Source organism: Lathyrus oleraceus, chromosome 4, assembly GCF_024323335.1.
Source record: "Lathyrus oleraceus cultivar Zhongwan6 chromosome 4, CAAS_Psat_ZW6_1.0, whole genome shotgun sequence".
Classification (NCBI taxonomy): Eukaryota; Viridiplantae; Streptophyta; class Magnoliopsida; order Fabales; family Fabaceae; genus Lathyrus; species Lathyrus oleraceus.
The window spans coordinates 317,402,580-317,422,403 of record NC_066582.1 but is presented as its reverse complement, the minus strand read 5'-3'; the positions used below and the strand labels follow the sequence as shown (position 1 = coordinate 317,422,403).

Below are 19,824 nucleotides of genomic sequence, written 5' to 3'. Positions count from 1 at the left end.
GATCAACAGGTCATTGCTTCACCATACTATTGTCGGATTCCGAAGCAAATGACCATTGATCGCTCAAAGGAAAACAATCATTTAGTGTTCGAATGAATGAAACATGAACGGTATATCACATATACCGTACTTTGCATTAGGATTACTTATATCATATATAAGTTGATCGGTCTCAATTGTGTAACCTATGGACGATCGATGTATCGCTGCTTCACCATACTAATGTCGGATTCCGAAGCATAGTCAACATCAATCATCCAACTTGTACACTAATGATGCCAAATTTAATTACCCTTTTAATTAATCGATTCATTCTGTCTTTTAATCATATTAATACAGAAATTAAACAGCTATCCGATTCATGGTTTCGTAAGTGGCTCTGATACCACTGAAGGAGAATTTGCGACCCAAAGCGCAGCGGAAATTAAAATTTCTCCTTTAGAGATCCTTACGAATGGTCATGATCAGTGATAGAATATTTACCTCTTGTGACGGTTGAAACCTTTGGTGCAGATCTCTTGTGACGATCAAAACCTTTGATGCAGATCTCTTGTGACGATCAAACCCTTTGATGCAGATCCACTAAACGATCACGAACGTTGAACGATGACAACGTCTCTACTCAGTCCACACGAACGGGTTCCTTCAATCTCAGTGCTAGCTGGTACGAATGAAGGCTTTGAGTGAGAGAGAGAGAGTGATAGAAAACGAAAATAATGCAACCGCGAACTTTTGCTTCTGCACAAGGGTTCTATTTATAGAACCACTTGTGTGGGCTTCAAGCTAAAAGCCCACTTAAGTGTATTTTGGCCCATATCTCATAATATGCCCAAAATCACTTAAGCCCATGGTACCTTACCATATTTCGTATTCTACTCAAGTGCACCGTACCTTACGATGTTCCATAACTCACCTAAGGGCACCGTACCTTACGGTATTCCTTAGTTATCCTATCTCTCAACAATCCGTCCTTTGTGTGTGACCCTGTAGGTTTTCGCGGCGTTGGCAATTATATTAAATCATGTATTTAACATAATAAACAGTGAGCGGTATCTAGCAACACATCACTGCTACCCAAGACACGAAAATGTCATGTGATCTGACAATTCCTTCTGTGATAATAATTATGTGTATAATTACCCTTTTGCCCTTATGTCTATATTGAACACAAGGCATAGACCGTGTCATCCTTGTCCAGTTCAATATTGGGCCCATAGACATTTATCCTGTTATGCAGGATGGGCAAATTCCATCTAGGTCACTCATGTCCCTCAGCATGCTTTGTGGAGTACCCATCAACTGTCTTTATGGTTATCCAGTTACGGACAACGTTGGATCAGTAATAAAGCACTCGACTCTACATCTAGGGTCCATAGTGGTTTCAGGTCGAAGAGTGGAATACACTATTATCACCATGAGAATAACTTATGACACCTTGCATAACTTTCTATATAGTATTCTCATAGCGGGTCAATCCGGTATAAATATTACTCCTAATATTCATACCTATGTTTAAGACTTGATAACTCTTTATCCATGATCCATGAGATGTGATCATCAATCTACAAACATAATAGTCTTAATGCTTTAATGTTATCCCACTTCACACTAAAGCTCGACTACGGATACTTTAGGAATGGTGTCCTTATGTTCAATGTGTTCTCATGATTAAGTCACACTTAATACATTAAACGGACTATCTATTCCAGGGACTTTATTAATCAACCATAATAAAGAGAATGCCTTTTATTATTCGATACAAGTACCAAAATGTATTGGCCTCTAGGGCTTACACCAACATATTTTTCGTGCCAAGCAGGTGAAAGTCCTTTAAATAAGGCAATTGGTGGAAGGTAGGGGTATGCAGTCTACCCCCCACTATTCAGTTGAGTCTTCTCCTTGCTCCCATTACATGGTTGTAGCATTGAGATCAAAAGCCCAAGATCCTGTGCAGTGCACATTGTGTCAGAGTCTCTGAGTATAGAAGGGTTCTCCTATTCTGGACCCATGCTCATTTGTCAGAAGCTCTCCCTGGTTAGGGATAAGAGCTGTGAGGTCTCATCCTCACTTCATCCTTTCATCTGCTTCACCTTAGCCTCGTAATGGCAAGGTTAAGAGCAAACCCAGCCCGTACAGACGACTCGCTTCGGCAGTCAAACCTATTGTGTGAGCCACTTGTTTGGTTATAGTGCGTGCTGTGTGGATATCTGGTTGAGATGCTTGTTCTCATTTGATGTATGCTTGAATTATTTTGTATGCTTGTGTGCTGGCTTCTTTCCTGGTTAGGATAGGCTTGCTTATGCAAGTAGGATAGAAAACCGAACTTAGGGTAAACGATGCATGACAACACTAGGCTCGAGTCCAGCTCCCTAGTAGTGTGTCTTTCCCCGGTTTCTGGTTAGCAATTCAGTCCCTTTCAGGGGAACTACATCGCCCTGATTCTTGTTCCAGACAAGGTATGTAGGCAGGTGGTCGTGCGAGACCACTCCGGGCAACCTTTTTCTTTTTTGCGTGTGTTTACTTGTTATCTGACTGTGTGTTTTGGCTCGGATGCCGACGTAAGCCCAGTGATTGGCTGTCGGGCTCCACGTTTGCCCTCTTGTGCGTGTTTTGGTTCGGATGCCGACGTAAGCCCAGTGATTGGCTGTCGGGCTCCATGTTTGCTATCTGTTTGTGTGTTCTGTGTTGTTTGGCGTGCGTAAGCCGAACTACAGTGGCTCTGATTCTTGTTCCAGACAAGATATGTAGGCATAAGGTGCGATACCTTATCGAGCTCGTTCCTCCTAACCCCACCTGCGTCCCCGTGTGTGTGTGTGATGTTTTAGCAACCTATTCTTTATTTTAGAACGTGGATCCCGTCGAGTACGACGGACGTGAGGGGTGCTAATACCTTCCCCTCGCGTAACCGACTCCCTTACCCTTTCTCTTTGGTTGCAAGACCATTTCCTTTCCAGGTTTCTCTGAGCGTTTCCTTTCCCTACCTTGGGATAAATAACGTTTAGTGGCGGCTCTGTGTGTGTTTTGTTTTCGAGTCTCACCGGTTGATTTTTCGCAGGATGCGACAGATAGCTTCGAGGGCGCTCTTTCTGATCAAAGGACTTCTTCATCCTTCTCTGATACAGCTGCCTATGACATACAACTGCTAACCACCTCTCTTCGATAAGGCTCAAATCATTAAACCTTGTCCGAATCCACTCAGCTTCGTCTAGCTTGACATCCAGCAAGACTCTCAGAGATTCTCCACTTCAACTGGTAGGACTGCTTCCATACCATACACAAGGGAGTAAGGGGTTGCCCCGGTCGACGTACGTACTGAGGTACGGTACCCATGTAAAGCGAAAGGCAGCATCTCATGCCAATCCTTGTACGTAACGACCATCTTCTGCATAATCTTCTTGATATTCTTGTTAGTCGCCTCTACAACACCATTCATCTTCGGTTTGTAAGGAGAAGAATTGTGATGTTCAATCCTGAAATCTTTGCAAAGCTCCTTTATCATCTTGTTATTGAGATTCGAACCATTATCAGTAATGATTCTCTCAGGAATCCCATAACGACAGATAATCTCCTTCTTAATGAACCGGGCAACCACTTGCTTGGTAACATTGGCATAGGAAGCTGCTTCCACCCACTTGGTGAAGTAATCAATCGCAACCAGGATGAAGCGATGTCCATTAGAAGCAGTGGGTTCAATCTTCCCAATCATATCAATGCCCCACATCGCGAATGGCCAAGGCGAGTTCATGACATTCAGAGGGCTTGGTGGTACATGCACCTTATCTGCATAGATCTGACATTTGTGGCACTTCCGAGCGTATTTGAAACAATCGGATTCCATAGTCATCCAGTAATAACCGGCTCTCAACAACTTTTTGGACATGGCATGACCACCAGCATGGATACTGAACGATCCTTCGTGTACTTCCTGCATCAACATGTCTGCTTCGTGTCTATCCACGCATCTGAGCAGAACCATGTCGAAGTTCCTCTTATACAGCACATCATCCTGATTCAAATAAAAGCTTCCAGCTAGCCTTCTCAGGGTTTTCTTGTCATTCTTTGACGCTCCTTCAGGATACTCCTGGCTCTTGAGGAAATTCTTAATATCATGGTACCACGGCTTCTCATCAACAACAGACTCGGCTGCAAACACATACGCAGGCCTCTCGAGTCGATTCACAGCAACGTGTGGCACATGATTCCACCAATGGACTTTGATCATAGAAGACAAAGTAACCAAGGCATCATACATCTGATTTTCATCTCGGGGTACATGATACAACCTCACTGTTTTGAAGAAAGTCAGGATCCTTCTGTGTAATCTCTGTAAGGAATCAAATGTGGCTGATGAGTATTCCAATCTCCATTGACTTGATTAATCACTAGAGCGGAATCTCCATAAATGTCCAGAGTTTTGATCCTTAGATCGATGGCTTCTTCTATCCCCATGATACAAGCCTCATACTCAGCCTCGTTATCGGTTACATCGAACGTCAATCTGGCAGAAAAAGGTATGTGTGCACCTTTGGGATTGATAAGTACTGCCCCAACACCGTTGCCATTCACATTAACTGCCCCATCAAACATCAATGTCCATTTGTCGTCAGGATCCGGTCCTTCCTCGACAAGAGGCTCTTCACAATCTTTCATCTTTAGATACATGATGTCTTCATCAGGGAATTCAAACACCATCGGCTGATAGTCATCGATTGGTTGCTCGGCAAGGTAGTCTGACAGAATACTACCTTTGATGGCCTTCTGCGACGTGTACTGGATATCATACTCTATTAAAATCATCTGCCAATGAGCAACACGCCCGGTAAGAGCCGGCTTCTCAAAGATGTATTTCACTGGATCCATCTTAGAAATCAATAAAGTAGTATGGTTCAACATATACTGTCTCAGTCGGCGAGCAGCCCATGACAAAGCACAGCAAGTTTTCTCGAGCAGTGAATATCTTGTTTCACAGTCGGTAAACTTTTTGCTAAGGTAGTATATAGCATGCTCTTTTCGACCAGACTCGTCATGCTGTCCCAATACACACCCCATCGAGTTCTCAGTTACTGACATGTACATTATCAAAGGCCTCCCAGGAACTGAAGGTATAAGGATTGGAGGTTTCTGCAAATACTATTTTATCTTATCAAAAGCTTTTTGACAGTCATCATTCCACCTGATTGCTTGATCTTTTCTTAGCAATTTGAAAATCGGTTCACACGTGGCAGTTAGGTGAGATACAAACCGTGAAATGTAGTTCAATCTCCCTAAAAACCCACGAACCTGCTTTTCAGTTCTTGGTTCAGGCATTTCTTGAATAGCTTTTACTTTCGCTGGATCAACCTCAATCCCTTTCTCACTGACAATGAAGCCCAACAGCTTCCCGGATCTCACCCCAAACGTACATTTGTTTGGATTCAGCCTCAGTTTGAACTTTCTCAGCCTTTCAAACAACTTCTGCAGATATACCAAGTGCTCCTCTTCTTTCTGAGACTTCGCAATCATGTCATCCACATACATTTCAATCTCTTTGTGCATCATGTCATGAAAGAGAGTCGTCATAGCCCTCTGATAGGTAGCACCGGCATTCTTCAGCCCAAATGGCATCACCTTATAGCAAAACGTGCCCCAAGGTGTAATGAATGTCGTCTTTTCCATGTCTTCTGGCACCATCTTAATCTGATTATAGCCAGAGAAACCATCCATGAAAGAGAAAACCGAGGATTGAGCAGTGTTATCAACCAATACATCAATGTGAGGTAATGGGAAGTCATCTTTCGGACTGGCTCTATTTAAATCCCGGTAATCGACACACATCCTGACTTTACCATCCTTCTTCGGCACAGGAACGATGTTGGCCACCCACGGGGGATAATTGGTAACTACCAGAAAACCCGCATCCAACTGCTTCTGAACCTCTTCCTTGATCTTGACAGCCATATCAGGACTAGTTCTGTGAAGCTTCTGCTTTACCGAAGGACAATCTTCTCTGAGAGGTAGCTTGTGCACCACAATATCTGTATCCAACCCAGGCATATCTTGATACGACCATGCGAATATCTCCACATATTCTCTCAGCATTTCAATCAGCCCTCTCTTGACAGATTCTTCTAAAGCAGCCCCAATCTTGATCTCTTTCCTGGCGTCCTCAGTGCCAAGGTTAACGACTTCCAACTCTTCCTGATGAGGTTGGATGACCCTTTCCTCCTGTTTCAATAATCTGACCAATTCTTTGGGGAGTTCACAATCTTCCTCACTCTCCTCTTCAGCTTGGTAAATGGGATTATCGAAATCATACTGAGCCATAACAGAATTGTTTTTAATGGAGTCCGCCAGATCGATTCTGCATGTTTAATGCTTTATTTTAGAAAAGAGTTCAAAAAAAGTCACAAAAACAAAAACATTGCCATTTTGATTGTTTTGAAAATGAAAATAAAAACAGAAAGACAGTGAGCACAAATTTGTTTGCAAAACGTCCTTTATTAATGATAATCATTGAAAACATGATGTGGCTCTACAATGAACCACTACGCCCTGGGAAGAACGTAGGGTTTTGTGCAAAATGAAAAACAAAAGAAAATTACTCTGTCTGAAGAGTAACTTGGACCATTTCTTCGGCTGTCCAATTATTCACCATCTCCCCTGGAGCACACGGGTGCACCCAGTTGTCCAGATCATAATCACTGTCCGCGTCTTCACTACCGACTGCAAAGACGTCACCATGATTCATCAACTCCGCGCTGGTGAAGGAACTCGGCCCTTTTTGAACACCCTGCTCTGCCTGAAGAGGCTGATAACCAGTACCAAATTTGTCCTCCTTGACAGGAAGGTCAACCATCTTGCCCCAGCCTTCTGCCTTGCCAGAATTAACAACCTTCACCGCTTGCTTGTAGGAAGCAATTGAGGCACTTGGCTTTTTCTGCTCAGCAAAAGCCACCTTCTCCATAGCAATGGTCTCAAATGCTTGGCACAGAGTTTCATGGATCTCGCCATCCATCTCCACATACTTGAAGGAAGAGAGATGACTCACAAGAATGTCCTCCTCGCCGCACACAGTCACAACCTGACCATTCCATACATATTTCAGCTTCTGATGGAGAGTTGACGAAACTGCTCCAGCCCCATGTATCCAGGGACGCCCCAATAAACAACTATATGCTGGCTGAATATCCATCACATAGAAGACAATATTGAATACCTCCAGGCCTATCCTCACTGGCAACGTGACTTCACCGAATACTGATCGCTTGGACCCATCGAAAGCACGGATGATGAGATCACTCGGAGTGAGGACAACCCCTTCAACATCTAGTTTGCTCAGCACTTTCTTGGGCAACACATTCAAGGAAGAGCCAGTATCCACTAACACATGTGACAACACTGTGCCTTTGCACTCCATGGTGATATGCAGGGCTCTGTTATGGTTACGACCTTCAGGTGTCAAATCCAGATTTGTGAAACCCAAACCATGTCGTGTGCTCACATTTTCAATAACACCTTCCAACTGATTGACAGAAATCTCCCGAGGCACGTAAGCCAGATTCAACATTTTCAGCAAGGTGTTACGGTGTGCCTCAGAGCACAGCAATAGTGAGAGGATAGAGATTTTGGACGGAGTTTGGTTCAGCTGGTCCACAATCTTATAGTCACTCTTCTTAATGATCTTCATAAACTCCTCCACATCTCTTTCAAAAGACCCTTCAGGCACCTCCTTCTGTACAGGTTCTTCCTCAACCACGGCTTGCTTCCCCTTTGCTTTGGCAAGAGCCTCAACATTGTTGTCTCTCAAAGTCTGTGGTGCAAACAAACGCCCACTTCTAGTAAATCCTCCTGGTCCTCCCACATTGTCCACAGCCGGACCAACAGTTACAAGAGTTTTACTTGGCACACCAATCGTCACTGGAGTCTGATTCACTGGTCGGGTCTGATTTTCTGACCTTCTGCTGCTGCAGAAAGCATTATCATACTTCCAAGGAACGGCCCTACTGTTCTCAACAGATCTTCTATTAGAAGTAACAATAGTAGTGAGAGTACCAACCGTTACTGGAGCAGATATGGTGACAGGGGTACCAACAGTTACGGGTGCATTAACAGTTCTTGGCACACGTCCAGAACCCTCAGATGGTTTGAAATAAATGGTAACAATTGATACCACCTCACGTTCTTCCATAGCCCGACTAAAATGCAGGCAACCTTCATCCATCAGACCCTGGATACCTTTCCTCAACTTTTCACAACCGTTCTCTGAATCATCACAGTCTGAACATCCCTCATCACAGCCTGGGAACACTCCCCTTTCAACAAACGTTCTTTTACCACCAACAGCGAGGTCTGAACATCATCAACACTGACTATCAAATCCGCAGCCTCCTCACCCACATTGTTCACCCTGGGCCCTCCATGTTGAGGCATAGGGTTGCTCACAACATTCGGTACAGGAGAAAAATTGATTGTTTTAGCGTCAATCAAATCCTGGACCTTATGATGAAAAGCCCGACAATTTTCAACATGGTGCCCCGGTGCACCGGAATGAAATTCGCAACGGACGTTGGCATCATACCCAGTAGGTATCTTTGTCAAAGGAGCCATAGTACGCAGTTCAACAAACCCCAACCCGAGCAATTCAGGGAGCAACTCAGCATATGTCATTGGCAGCGGGTCGAAACGTCGATCCGGCATTCTTTGTCTAGGCTGAAACTGGCGTTGTTGTTGTTGTTGGTGGTGGTGTTGTTATGGAGCTCTCTGTTGTTGCTGAGGTTGAGTTGGGATGGTTACAGCGGCAACCTGACGATACTGCCCTCTGTTTGTATTCCTTCTGTGATGTACCGCATTAGTCTCCCCTTCCCTCCTTCGGGGTGCCCCAGAAAATGGCTTCTTAGAACTGGAAGATGAGGAACCAGAGTCCTGAATCTTCCCTGCTTTAATAAGGCTCTCAGTCCTCTCTCCACAAATAACCACATCGGAAAAGCTACCGAACGGGCAACTTCCCATGCAGTCCATGAACACCCCCTGCAGTGTTCCAATAAACATGTCGGTCAGCTCCCTCTCCAACATAGGAGGTTGCACCCTTGCAGCTAACTCACGCCATCTTTGGGCGTACTCCTTGAAACTTTCACCAGACTTTTGGAACAAGCTCTGCAGTTGGGTTCTGCTCGGAGCCATATCCATATTGTGTGTATACTGCCTCAAGAAGGCTTCCCCCAAATCTCTCCAGCTTCTAATGGATTCCCTCTTCAACTCCATGTACCAGTCCAAGGAAGCTCCAAACAAGCTATCCTGGAAAAAGTACATCCACATCTTCTCGTCGTCAGTGTATGCGGAGATTTTTCTGTAATAAGCCTGCACATGGGTGCGAGAACAAGAAGTGCCATTATATTTGTCAAAGGATGGCGCCTTGAATTTGTAAGGAATTCTCAGCCCTTCAACCAATCCCATGTTGGTCACGTCAAATCCCAAAGAGTTCTGACACTCCATGGCTCTGATCTTCTCAGCTAGGGCATCAACCTTCCTATCCCTCTCTTCAGTTCTTACCACTTCGTCTTTATCACTGAGAAGGGTAAACATGTCTTCCTGTCTGTCAACCAATGGAGCAGGATGGCGAACTAGAGCACGGGTTGCTCTGACATTGACAGTCTCTACAACAAGAGGCTGTCCATTGATTCTGATACCCCTCAACTCATCACCCACAGCATAGTTGTTGACGGGAATAGTAGCAGCAGCAACATTTTCATTAACAGGGACCCCCTCTGGTGAGGCACGGTGGATCGGTGGAATCACAGCTTCCTGTCTCTGGACCAAGGCTCGAAGTTCCTCTTGCCCTTGCGCAACCCCTTGCATCATATTCATAAACTGGGCCATGTTAGCCCTCATCTCTGCCAACTCAGCTTGAACTTGATCCATACCTCTCTGTTGATTCAGTCTCGTAGCGTAGCGATGCGGACGACGATCAGCAATCCTGCCTAAAACAGGAACCAGAGTGAGAAGTCTTGTTCAAGAACACCTGTAATGCAAGAATGATATGTGTATGATTCTTATGATGCGTATGATGCACATGTTATGTTCATTTCTCAGGCATTCAAGAGCCTAATTCAAGAAATGGCAACCTGCAATGCAAACAACAAAGAAGCAACCTACACAGAATGATGAGCACAAGGTGAAACATCAACAATCTCATCTATAGCCATGAGCAACAAGGATCATACAACAAAGTTCAATCAAAGATCCAAATCATCAGAGTACAACAATGAATCCCATCCAACAATCCTGGAGGTGATTCTCAACATAAACAACAGATACAATCTAAGAAAGTCGTCCTCCAGGAATGAGAGTCTTCAGATACTGGCACTGGTCCATCAACAGGTCACACTCTGAACACTCAGGTAAAGGAGTGAGCTTCTCCTTCAGTTGCTCCCTGAGTCCTCTCACTTCTCTGAGCTGGCTCTCTGATGCACGCCTTAAGTCCACTTCTTTCTTCAACTGAGCATCTTTGTCTTTAAGCTGCTTTTCTAAGTCCCATATCTTCTTTTGGTAATTGGCTTCCGCTTTTTGCAACCTCAAACGCTCATGGTGTTCTTCATTCAGTATCGTCTCTATCTCCTCATAAGACCTCTTCTTGCTCCTCAATCTGCTAGCATCTTCACCTTGTGCATCTTTGAGTTGATGAGCCAAGTTCAACTTATCAGCTTTGGCTTTGTAAAGCTCCATCTGGATATCTTGTTCCTTCTCTTTCAACTGGCGATTCTCCATTAAGGCTCGTTTGTAGTACTCAGCGGGCACATTCTCAAGATGTATCAAAGGTGGTTGCTCTTGCAATGGCTCCATCCTATCATAGGGTAACAACAAAGTCCCAACTCTATCCTCACTACGCCAAAAATGACTTTTAACAACGCATCTTAGACAACGCTTTTAAAAGAAAGCGCTGTCTAAGGTTAAAATTAAAATAAAACACGGAAAATGTTCCAAAAAAATAATGAAAGCGCTGTCTAAGGGGGGGTCTTAGACAACGCTTTCTAAAAGTGCTGTCTAAGACCCCCCCTTAGACAGCGCTTTTAGAAAGCGCTTTTAAATATAGACCTTAGTCAGCGCTTTTGATAAAGCGCTGTCTAAAGTCTTTAAATTAAAAAAAAAATTAAAACCAAAAGCGCTGTCCTCTTTCCCTCTTCATTTTTCCTCTACTCATTCTGCTCCCAATTTACACTTCACTGACACACACACACACAAACACCAATTTCCTCCAATCCAATCAACCCTAAAAACCCCATTTTTCTCTAGTGTCGGTGATCCACTTCATTTTCAAACACCATAAAAAAAAATCCCAACCAATTCACACCATTGTTGAATCCTTCAAAAAAAACCGCAACAATGTCATCATCAACCAAGCCACCGCACTACGTCACAAGCGGTTTGGTGATAGGTTACGCTCTCTGTTCAAGCTTGTTAGCGATAATCAACAAATACGCCATCACTCAATTCAACTACCTTGGTCTCTTAACCGCTTTACAGTACCTCACTTCAGCTCTCGGCGTTTACCTTTTCAGAAAATTAGGGTTTCTTCATCACGATCCTTTCACCATTCCGATCGCCAAGAAATTCTTCCCTGCCGCACTCGTTTTCTTCCTCGCTATCTTCACCAACACGAATCTACTCCGTCACGCTAACGTTGATACCTTCATTGTTTTCAGATCTCTTACCCCTCTTCTTGTTGCTCTCGCTGATACCGCTTTTCGAGGTCAACCTTCGCCTTCTAACCTTACTTTTTTCTCGCTTGTTGTTATTCTTGCTGGTGCCGTTGGTTATGTTGCTACCGATTCGGGTTTTACTCTTACCGCTTATTCATGGGCTTTTGCTTATTTGGTTACGATTACTACTGAGATGGTTTATATCAAGCATATGGTTATGAGTCTTGGGTTGAATACTTGGGGTTTTGTTCTTTATAACAATGTCTTGTCTTTAATGATTGCTCCTTTCTTTTGGTTTCTAACTGGAGAGAATTTTGAGGTTTCGAATGCGATTAATTCGAGTACCGGGAGTTTGTTTGAGATGAATGCGTTTCTTGCGGTTTCTTTGTCTTGTGTGTTTGGTTTGCTTATCAGTTTCTTTGGATTTGCTGCGAGAAAAGCGGTTTCGGCTACTGCTTTTACGGTTACTGGGGTTGTGAATAAGTTTCTCACGGTGGCTATTAATGTGACGATTTGGGATAAGCATGCTAGTCCTGCTGGTCTGGTTTGTTTGCTTTTTATTATAATTGGGGGAGTTCTTTATCAGCAATCGGTTACTGGGAATGGTTCGCAACAACGGGATGCGGTGGTGGTGACTAAGCAGAGTGATATTGAAAGTAATCTTGTTGGTGATGGTGATTTGGAAGATGAGAGTGAAGTAAAGGGTAAACTTGCTTCTTTATGAGTATTTTGTGTTGTTACTTGTTTTTAGTTTAGTACTTGACTTGGTGTTTAAGCTGTAATGAACTATGAATGTTGTCTTTTATTAACAACATTCGGAAAATTTTATATAGCTTGAGGTATTATTTTCATAATGATTTGAAATCTAGGTATTATTTTAACAACATTCGGAGAATGTTGAGAAATAACTCTGCATTGTTCTTCATTTCTTAACTCTTTCTGCAATTTCTCCACTGCTTAATTTTCATAGTTCAAACCTCCCTTGCCTCCAAAGCTAGGTAAGTCATCAATGGCATTGTGTATTGTGATGGATCCTGCCACGTTGATTCATGTTTTACTACTTGTGCATACTCTCTGATTGAATTTCCAATTATTTTGGATGATTCTGACTGTTAAATTATTGTTCTTTTCGATGCAGAATTGCTAGGACCAGCACTCATCAGGTGAAACACTGTTATTTAATAGCATTTGTTATTTTTTTCTGTTGATTTTTTTTTTGTGATTTTATCCCTTTAATCCTTAATATCTGTTTTTTGTTTTGTTTGTGTTGGATAGATTGGAAGTAGGGTGGCATGGAGCAGAAATTATGCGGCGAAAGAGATCAAGTTTGGCGTTGATGCTCGTGCTTTGATGCTTAAGGGTGTTGAAGAGCTTGCTGAGGCAGTTAAAGTAACCATGGGTCCCAAGGTAACTAAGCAAATCTTCCTTTGATTCAATCATCACACACATTTATTCATTAAGCACTAGTTTTGTTTGTAGCAATGGAAGATAATAGATATCATGTTATACAATATTGACCCATTATTTATTTGGTGCTGATTGTGATTCTTAAAGTTAGGCTTTACGTGTTTGTAGGGACGTAATGTTGTGATTGAGCAAAGTTTTGGTGCCCCTAAAGTGACTAAAGACGGAGTCACTGTTGCTAAGAGCATTGAGTTCAAGGATAAAGTCAAGAATATTGGTGCCAGTCTTGTAAAGCAGGTTGCAAATGCTACCAATGATGTTGCTGGTGATGATAAGCTGTTATATCCATGATAGATTATACTTTTTAGTTGCTTGTGATATGCTGGGATATAACTTTTGAGCTGTTTCAGGATGACAAGACATTGCTCAATGAGTTGGAAGTTGTTGAAGGAATGAAGCTTGACAGAGGCTATATTTCTCCGTATTTCATTACAAACCAGAAGAACCAGAAATGTGTATGTTCTATATCATTGCCTCTACACAGCATCATTAGAAGTATTTGCATATAATACTTTCTAGCAAGCTTGTTAGTCCCACTCTGTCTTCCATTTTTGCTCTGTTATACATATATCTGTTTTCTGGATTGGATTTGTAGCTTGTTTTTAACGTGTAGGCTATTTTCCAACTGTTTCTTTTTTTTCTTAACATGTTCTAACCTCTCAATCTTATCTTTGGTTTATTACTTTTAAGCATACATGTAAAGTATAAACAAATCAATTATAAATTTTTCAACACATTTCTAAAATTTTATCCTGTATTGACAACAACTATATGCTTTCTAAAGTGAAATTGGCATGAGGCTTTATGCTTATTTATCATGACTAACCTCGACATCTATTTGTTTCAACAGGAGCTTGAGGATCCCCTCATTATAATCCATGAGAAGAAAATCTCAAGTATAAATTCTATAGTTAAAGTATTAGAATTAGCTTTGAAGGTGGGCAGTGCTATTCACATCACTTTGCATTGAGTTGTAATTGTAAAATATTGATATTATACTAACTTACACTTCCTCATCAACAGAAACAAAGACCTTTATTAATTGTTGTCGAGGATGTGGAAAGTGATGCTCTTGCAACTCTTATTCTAAATAAGCTTCGTGCTGGAATTAAGGTTTGTTTTTCTTATATGTAGATTTACTTTTCTGTTCTTAAGGTAACTTAGATCTTTGTTTCATAGTTTAGCTTATCTTAAATGTTTCTTACCCTCATTATATTAGGTATGTGCGATCAAAGCCCCTGGTTTTGGTGAAAACCGGAAATCTGGTCTCCAGGATCTCGCAGTTCTTACAGGAGGCCAAGTAAGTTATGTGTTAGCAATGGAATTATTGCTATGTTTTAGTGTCGTCTTATAAACACATAGAGCAATGGAATAATCTTAAGTGAAATTTTCGTATACCTTAGACAGCGCTTTTGTAAAAAGCGCTGTCTAAGGGGAGGATTAGAAAGCGCTTTAGGCAAAAACGCTGTCTAAGGGGGGGGGGGGGGGCTTAGACAACGCTTTTTGAAAAGCGTTGTCTAAGGTATACCTAAAAAAATTAAAATAGGAGGGTCTTAGAAAGCGCTTTTGGCCAAAGCGCTGTCTAAGGGGGTGGGGCTTAGACAACGCTTTTCAAAAGCGCTGTCTAAGGTATACCTAAAAAATTTAAAATAAGAGGGTCTTATAAAGCGCTTTTGGCCAAAGCGCTGTCTAAGGGGGGGGGGGGGGCTTAGACAGCGCTTTTAAGATTTAAAAAAGCGTTGTCTAAACCTTTAGCAGCGGAGGTTTAGACAGCGCTTTAAAGCGCTGTCTAAGGCTAAAAAAAGCGCTGTCTAAGGTCTTGTTTGTTGTAGAGCCTTGACCCAACCAAGGTAAGCAGGCATAGCAATGGCAAACTTCTTCCCCAACACAGATCCATCTTTGACACCAATAGTCTTCCAAGCTCTTCCCACTTGCTCCAATCTGGCTGGGTCACTCCGCTTCTCAAAGTACACACTCTCAGCTATCTCAGCATCTAGTGGTCTTTCACTCATAACAAACCCCAACTGACGGAGAGAAAGGACCGGATTGTAGTTGATGCAACCCTTAGTCCCTATGAGTGGAACATTACGAAACCCTCCACAACTCATAATGACATTACGCACATCAAACCGGTAAGCTTGCCACTTGATATCATAGGATGTGAGAGACATGATCCTCTGAGTCCACTTATGAGTGCTATGAGTATCCACAAAAGGTCCACTGGTTGGTAGAAAGGACAAGAACCATCTAAGTAACAATGGGAGACAACACCTGATAGCTCCACCCTTACCATGCCTGCTGTGTATAGCATAATAAGTGTCAGCTAACAAGGTAGGAACCGGGTTTCCTCCAATGGAAATAGTGATAGCAGCAAGATCCACAAAATTAGGCATGCTAGGAAACAACACAACTCCATAGATCATGATAGCCAACTGAGCGTTGAAAGCTTCCCAATTTCCTTTCTTTGCTTCCTCCTTAGCCATTCTCACCAAAAACTTCAAAGGCAAACCCACAACATCACCACTCGGTTTCCAATTATCACTCGCTTCCTTGATACTCAAATAAAGAGCCTTGGCAACAACCCTAAAATCCACCTCCTTTGGCACATCTAAGAAGGGAACCTGATATCTGGTTGGGACATTCATCAGGATGGAATACTCTTCAAGAGTGGGAGCTAACTGATAGTCCTGAAAGGTGAAGCAACGGAGCTCTGGATCATAGAACTGTAGGAGAGTCTACAGAGGTACTGGGTCAACCACCATCTTCAACAGTGCCAGAATATCCCCATACTGATCATCAAACACCTTCTGATTACCGCCGGTCACAAAATTGCTCAACTCTACCAGAGATGTTAATGGCTCACGGTGAAAACTGTAGGTGCAAGTCTTCCTCTTCAACTCCGGAATGGTTGCCATCTCTCACAGTGAACAGACTCCTGAATGAACCTGAGAAATGATATGCATGAGGAGATTAGCTTTTTTCTTTTCTCTTTTCTTTTTTTTCATTTCTTTTTTTTATTGCATTATTTTTTTGAAAATAAACATGTTATGATGCAAATGATGCAAATATGACTGGTTGGCTGTGTATCACGAGGCACAGGATCAGAGCTTCGGCATGAATTCGGAACCGGAGAGCACAAATCAAAGTCATCTGGAACCTCAAAGTCATCTGGATCCCATACTTCAGAACCAAGTCACCAACAGGAACCAAGAGTCACCAACAGGATACGGTCACCAACAAATCAAGTCACCAACTGATCAAGTCACCAACTGATCAAGTCACCAACTGATCAAGTCACCAACTGTACCTGTAATGATTCATTCCCTCCCCACTCACGGGTGTCATCTAGGCCAGGGTAAGGTCAAGAGAAACGCAGGATAAACAACCCTTTCAAGAATATCATCATGTACACACCAGATGTATGCAACGATAATACCCCATCAGGATCTGAACTGCTCGTGATGCCATGTTCCGCTAAGTGGCGCTATACCACCCGTTTCCCATGAATCACTCTATTCCTAGGTGTCCTAAAGTTCACTCATAGCCTGGGTATTGGGCCTTTTACCTCTTGTAACTCCCACCCCAGCAGAGAAACAGATACACAGCCAGCAAAATGATAATATGATGCATGCAAACACATAATGCACATATATACAATCACATCATAATCATAAATGCAATAAATAAAGCAGTAAAAGCAACCACACCTATCCTAAAGAGCGCTAGGATTGACTCGCTTAGGGAAGATGGACCAGCAAGAGGTCAACTTCTCTTGATTCTCCCCAGCAGAGTCGCCAGCTGTCGCATTACGTGAAAAACCGGAGGGAAAAAGAAACAGAGCCGCCACCGTGCGTTATTTATCCCGAAGGAGGGAAAGGAAACGCTCGAAGTAAACCTGGAAAAGACATGGTCTCGCGACCAGAGATGCAAGGATCGGGAGTCGGTTATGCGAAGGGAAGGTATTAGCACCCCTACGCATCCGTCGTACTCGACGGGATCCACGCTCAAAAGGAATAAAAGAAAGATTGCTAAATAACTGCTCAAGAACTGCACACAACTGGAATGAAACACAGATGAAAGACGGAAGAAGGTAACTCGGCAGGATGTCGCATCCTGGGCCTACGTAGTTTGTCAGACACAAACATCAAAGTCGGCGTAGTTCGGGACATGGGAAACGTGCTCGCTAGGATGTCACATCCTATGCATACGTATCTTCTCTAACCAGAGCAAGAATCAGAGCACTTGTAGCTCGGCTAACGCACGCCAAACAAACACAAACAGGAAACCGAATGCCAATCGCTGGACTTACATCAGACTCCAAGCAAACCAACACACACGGGAAACCGACTGCCAATCGCTGGACTTATGTCAGACTCCAAACAAGCAAACACAAACTGGAAACCGAATGTCAATCGCTGAACTTACATCAGACTCCAGACCAACAAATACACATTGGAAACCAAATGCCAATCGATGGGCTTACATCAGACTCCAAATAAACAAATACAAAACAAAAAGGTTGCCCGGAGAGATCAGCTCAATCTCCTGCCTACGTACCTCATCTGGTATGAGGATCACGGCGACGTAGTTCCCCTTAACAGGGAAGAAACTTCTATCCTAACCAGAGACTAGGGAGATAACAGACTACCAGGGAGACTACGACTCGAACCTAGAAGTTGTCATGCATACGATCCCTATGTTGAGGTCTCTAATCCTAACTTGCACAGAAAGCAAGATAGCCTAAACAAGTAAACCAACACAAGCACAAGAGAGCAAGCACACACACACTATATGCAAACAAGTGGCTCATACAAGGCTGGGCTTTAGTTAAGGGGTCAAATCAACCTCGACAAACAAGCCAACTAAAAAGGGGTGTTATTAGCTCTTAACCCTAACATTGAGAGTTAGGGTGAAGCAGATGAAATGGGAACTGAGGGTAAGACCTCATAGCTCTTATCCCTGGCCTGGGAGAGAGCTTCAATCAATGAAAGGGTGGGAGTCCAGAATGAGGAACTCTACTCCACATGACTAACTCGATATACAATGATCTTGGGTGTTTATTCAAATGCATCAGCACGTAGTGCGAGCAAGATGAATGACTCAACTGAATAGCAGGGGATGGATTGCACATCCCTTCTATCTGCCAATGCCTCTTCACTTAGGAGGTCTTTGAATGTACAAGGCACAAAGATAAACAAGCACAAACATTGCCTCTTAAGGAGGGCTTCAGACAGGTGCCTGCCAAAATAACATGATAGGTCTTCCAGACTACATGAAGTCAGAGGTCATTACCTGGGTGGTATGCCAACCACAAGCAAAGCAAAGCAACTCAAGCAATGAGTTAAAGCTACTAAAGTACCTGTGTAAACAACCAACCAATTAGTATGGTATTCAGACAAATAGTCAACAGACAACAACAGTCAGACAACTAATATACACAACAAGTCAAGCCAACAAGTGGCAAACAATCAAGTGAACTCCTATCCAAGGAACCTACAACACAACAAATGTTAGTGAAGCACATCATTTTGCATCTCAATTTATGAGATAAACATCAACCATCAAGACTTATTGCTTGCACCTGAAATGCACAATTCAAAATGTGAGTCCAAACCACTAGGTCAAAGCCTAGGGTCAAAAGTGGATCAAAAAGCCAAAACAGAACTTGATATTCAACATGAAGCAACCTCAAACAAAGGAGAACATGTCCTAAAAAGGACCAAGTCAAAATTATCAAGCAACATCATTTCATGTGCAAGAGAAGGCAAAGGCAAATCCAAAGCTCATAATTGATCATTAAGAATGAAAATTCCACATCAAAACAGAAATGACTCAAACAATCATGGAAAAATTCATGAGCAATCAACATGTCCAACATAATCATCATGCCAAAAATCATAAATAGAGGAGCTCAATTGGCTAGGCAATAAAAATGGAGAAAGTCAACATCAAATTGTGTGACAGACATTGTCACACCATATTAGCATGTGCATAAAACAGAAATGATAAATGATAAAAATGCACAACCAAGCCTCAAAAGTCATGCTATGTGTTAGGAATCATCATGCAAAATTTCATGACAATTGGATCATTATTGAGCATTTCACAATAGTTTGAATGAGGCATGGTCCAAATGTACACATGTTCAAAGAATGCAACACAATTTATTTTCCAGAAATGATAAAATCCTAAAATCATAACCAAAAAATAATAGACATCTCAAGAATCATGTAGAAAAAAACCTGGAATTATTTGGACCATTATTCAATTAGTTATGATTTTTCAAAGATCATGTATAAAAATGAAATAAAAATTGAAAAGCATGGAAATAATGAAAATGAGTTGGAAACATGGAATTGCCTTCAGCAAGGATCGAAGGGGAGACGCGTTCTCTTCCTGAAACGACATCGTTTCAGGTGGATGAATAAAAATGAAAAAAAAACAATGAAAGAAGCGCCTGGCTGGAATCGAAGGGGGGACTTCGCTGGGCCAAAACGGCAGCGTTTCACGCACGGCCTAGGGTTTGCAGGCGCGGTGGTCTTCCTATTCATGGATGGTGGCTGGTACGGTGGAAACCACCGTCTTCTTCATGAAGACGGTGGTGAACAGTAACATCACCATTTTTTTTTGCAGAATCATGAAAAAAATATATCACCAGAAAGCTCTTGACATGTAGAGTTCAAAT

The 19,824-nt window shown here is 42.5% G+C and overlaps 2 protein-coding genes and 1 long non-coding RNA gene across 3 annotated transcripts; all 3 read left to right on the top strand.

Moving 5' to 3' along the window:
- The first annotated feature begins 11,212 nt into the window (after positions 1 to 11,212).
- Positions 11,213 to 12,407, top strand: LOC127135487 (GDP-fucose transporter 1). Its single transcript, XM_051062178.1, has one exon. It carries the CDS (start codon positions 11,359 to 11,361, stop codon positions 12,397 to 12,399), a length of 1,041 nt encoding a protein of 346 aa, XP_050918135.1. The 5' UTR covers positions 11,213 to 11,358; the 3' UTR covers positions 12,400 to 12,407.
- A 405-nt stretch (positions 12,408 to 12,812) lies between these two features.
- Positions 12,813 to 13,410, top strand: LOC127135486 (uncharacterized). Its single transcript, XR_007808573.1, has 3 exons — positions 12,813 to 12,838; positions 12,951 to 13,082; positions 13,251 to 13,410. It is a non-coding gene; the product is annotated as an uncharacterized LOC127135486 (long non-coding RNA).
- An 85-nt stretch (positions 13,411 to 13,495) lies between these two features.
- Positions 13,496 to 14,501, top strand: LOC127137263 (chaperonin CPN60-2, mitochondrial). Its single transcript, XM_051063735.1, has 5 exons — positions 13,496 to 13,594; positions 13,990 to 14,076; positions 14,163 to 14,252; positions 14,359 to 14,439; positions 14,481 to 14,501. The coding sequence occupies exons 1-5, from the start codon at positions 13,532 to 13,534 to the stop codon at positions 14,499 to 14,501; spliced, it is 342 nt and encodes a 113-aa protein (XP_050919692.1). The 5' UTR covers positions 13,496 to 13,531.
- The last annotated feature ends 5,323 nt before the right edge of the window (positions 14,502 to 19,824 follow it).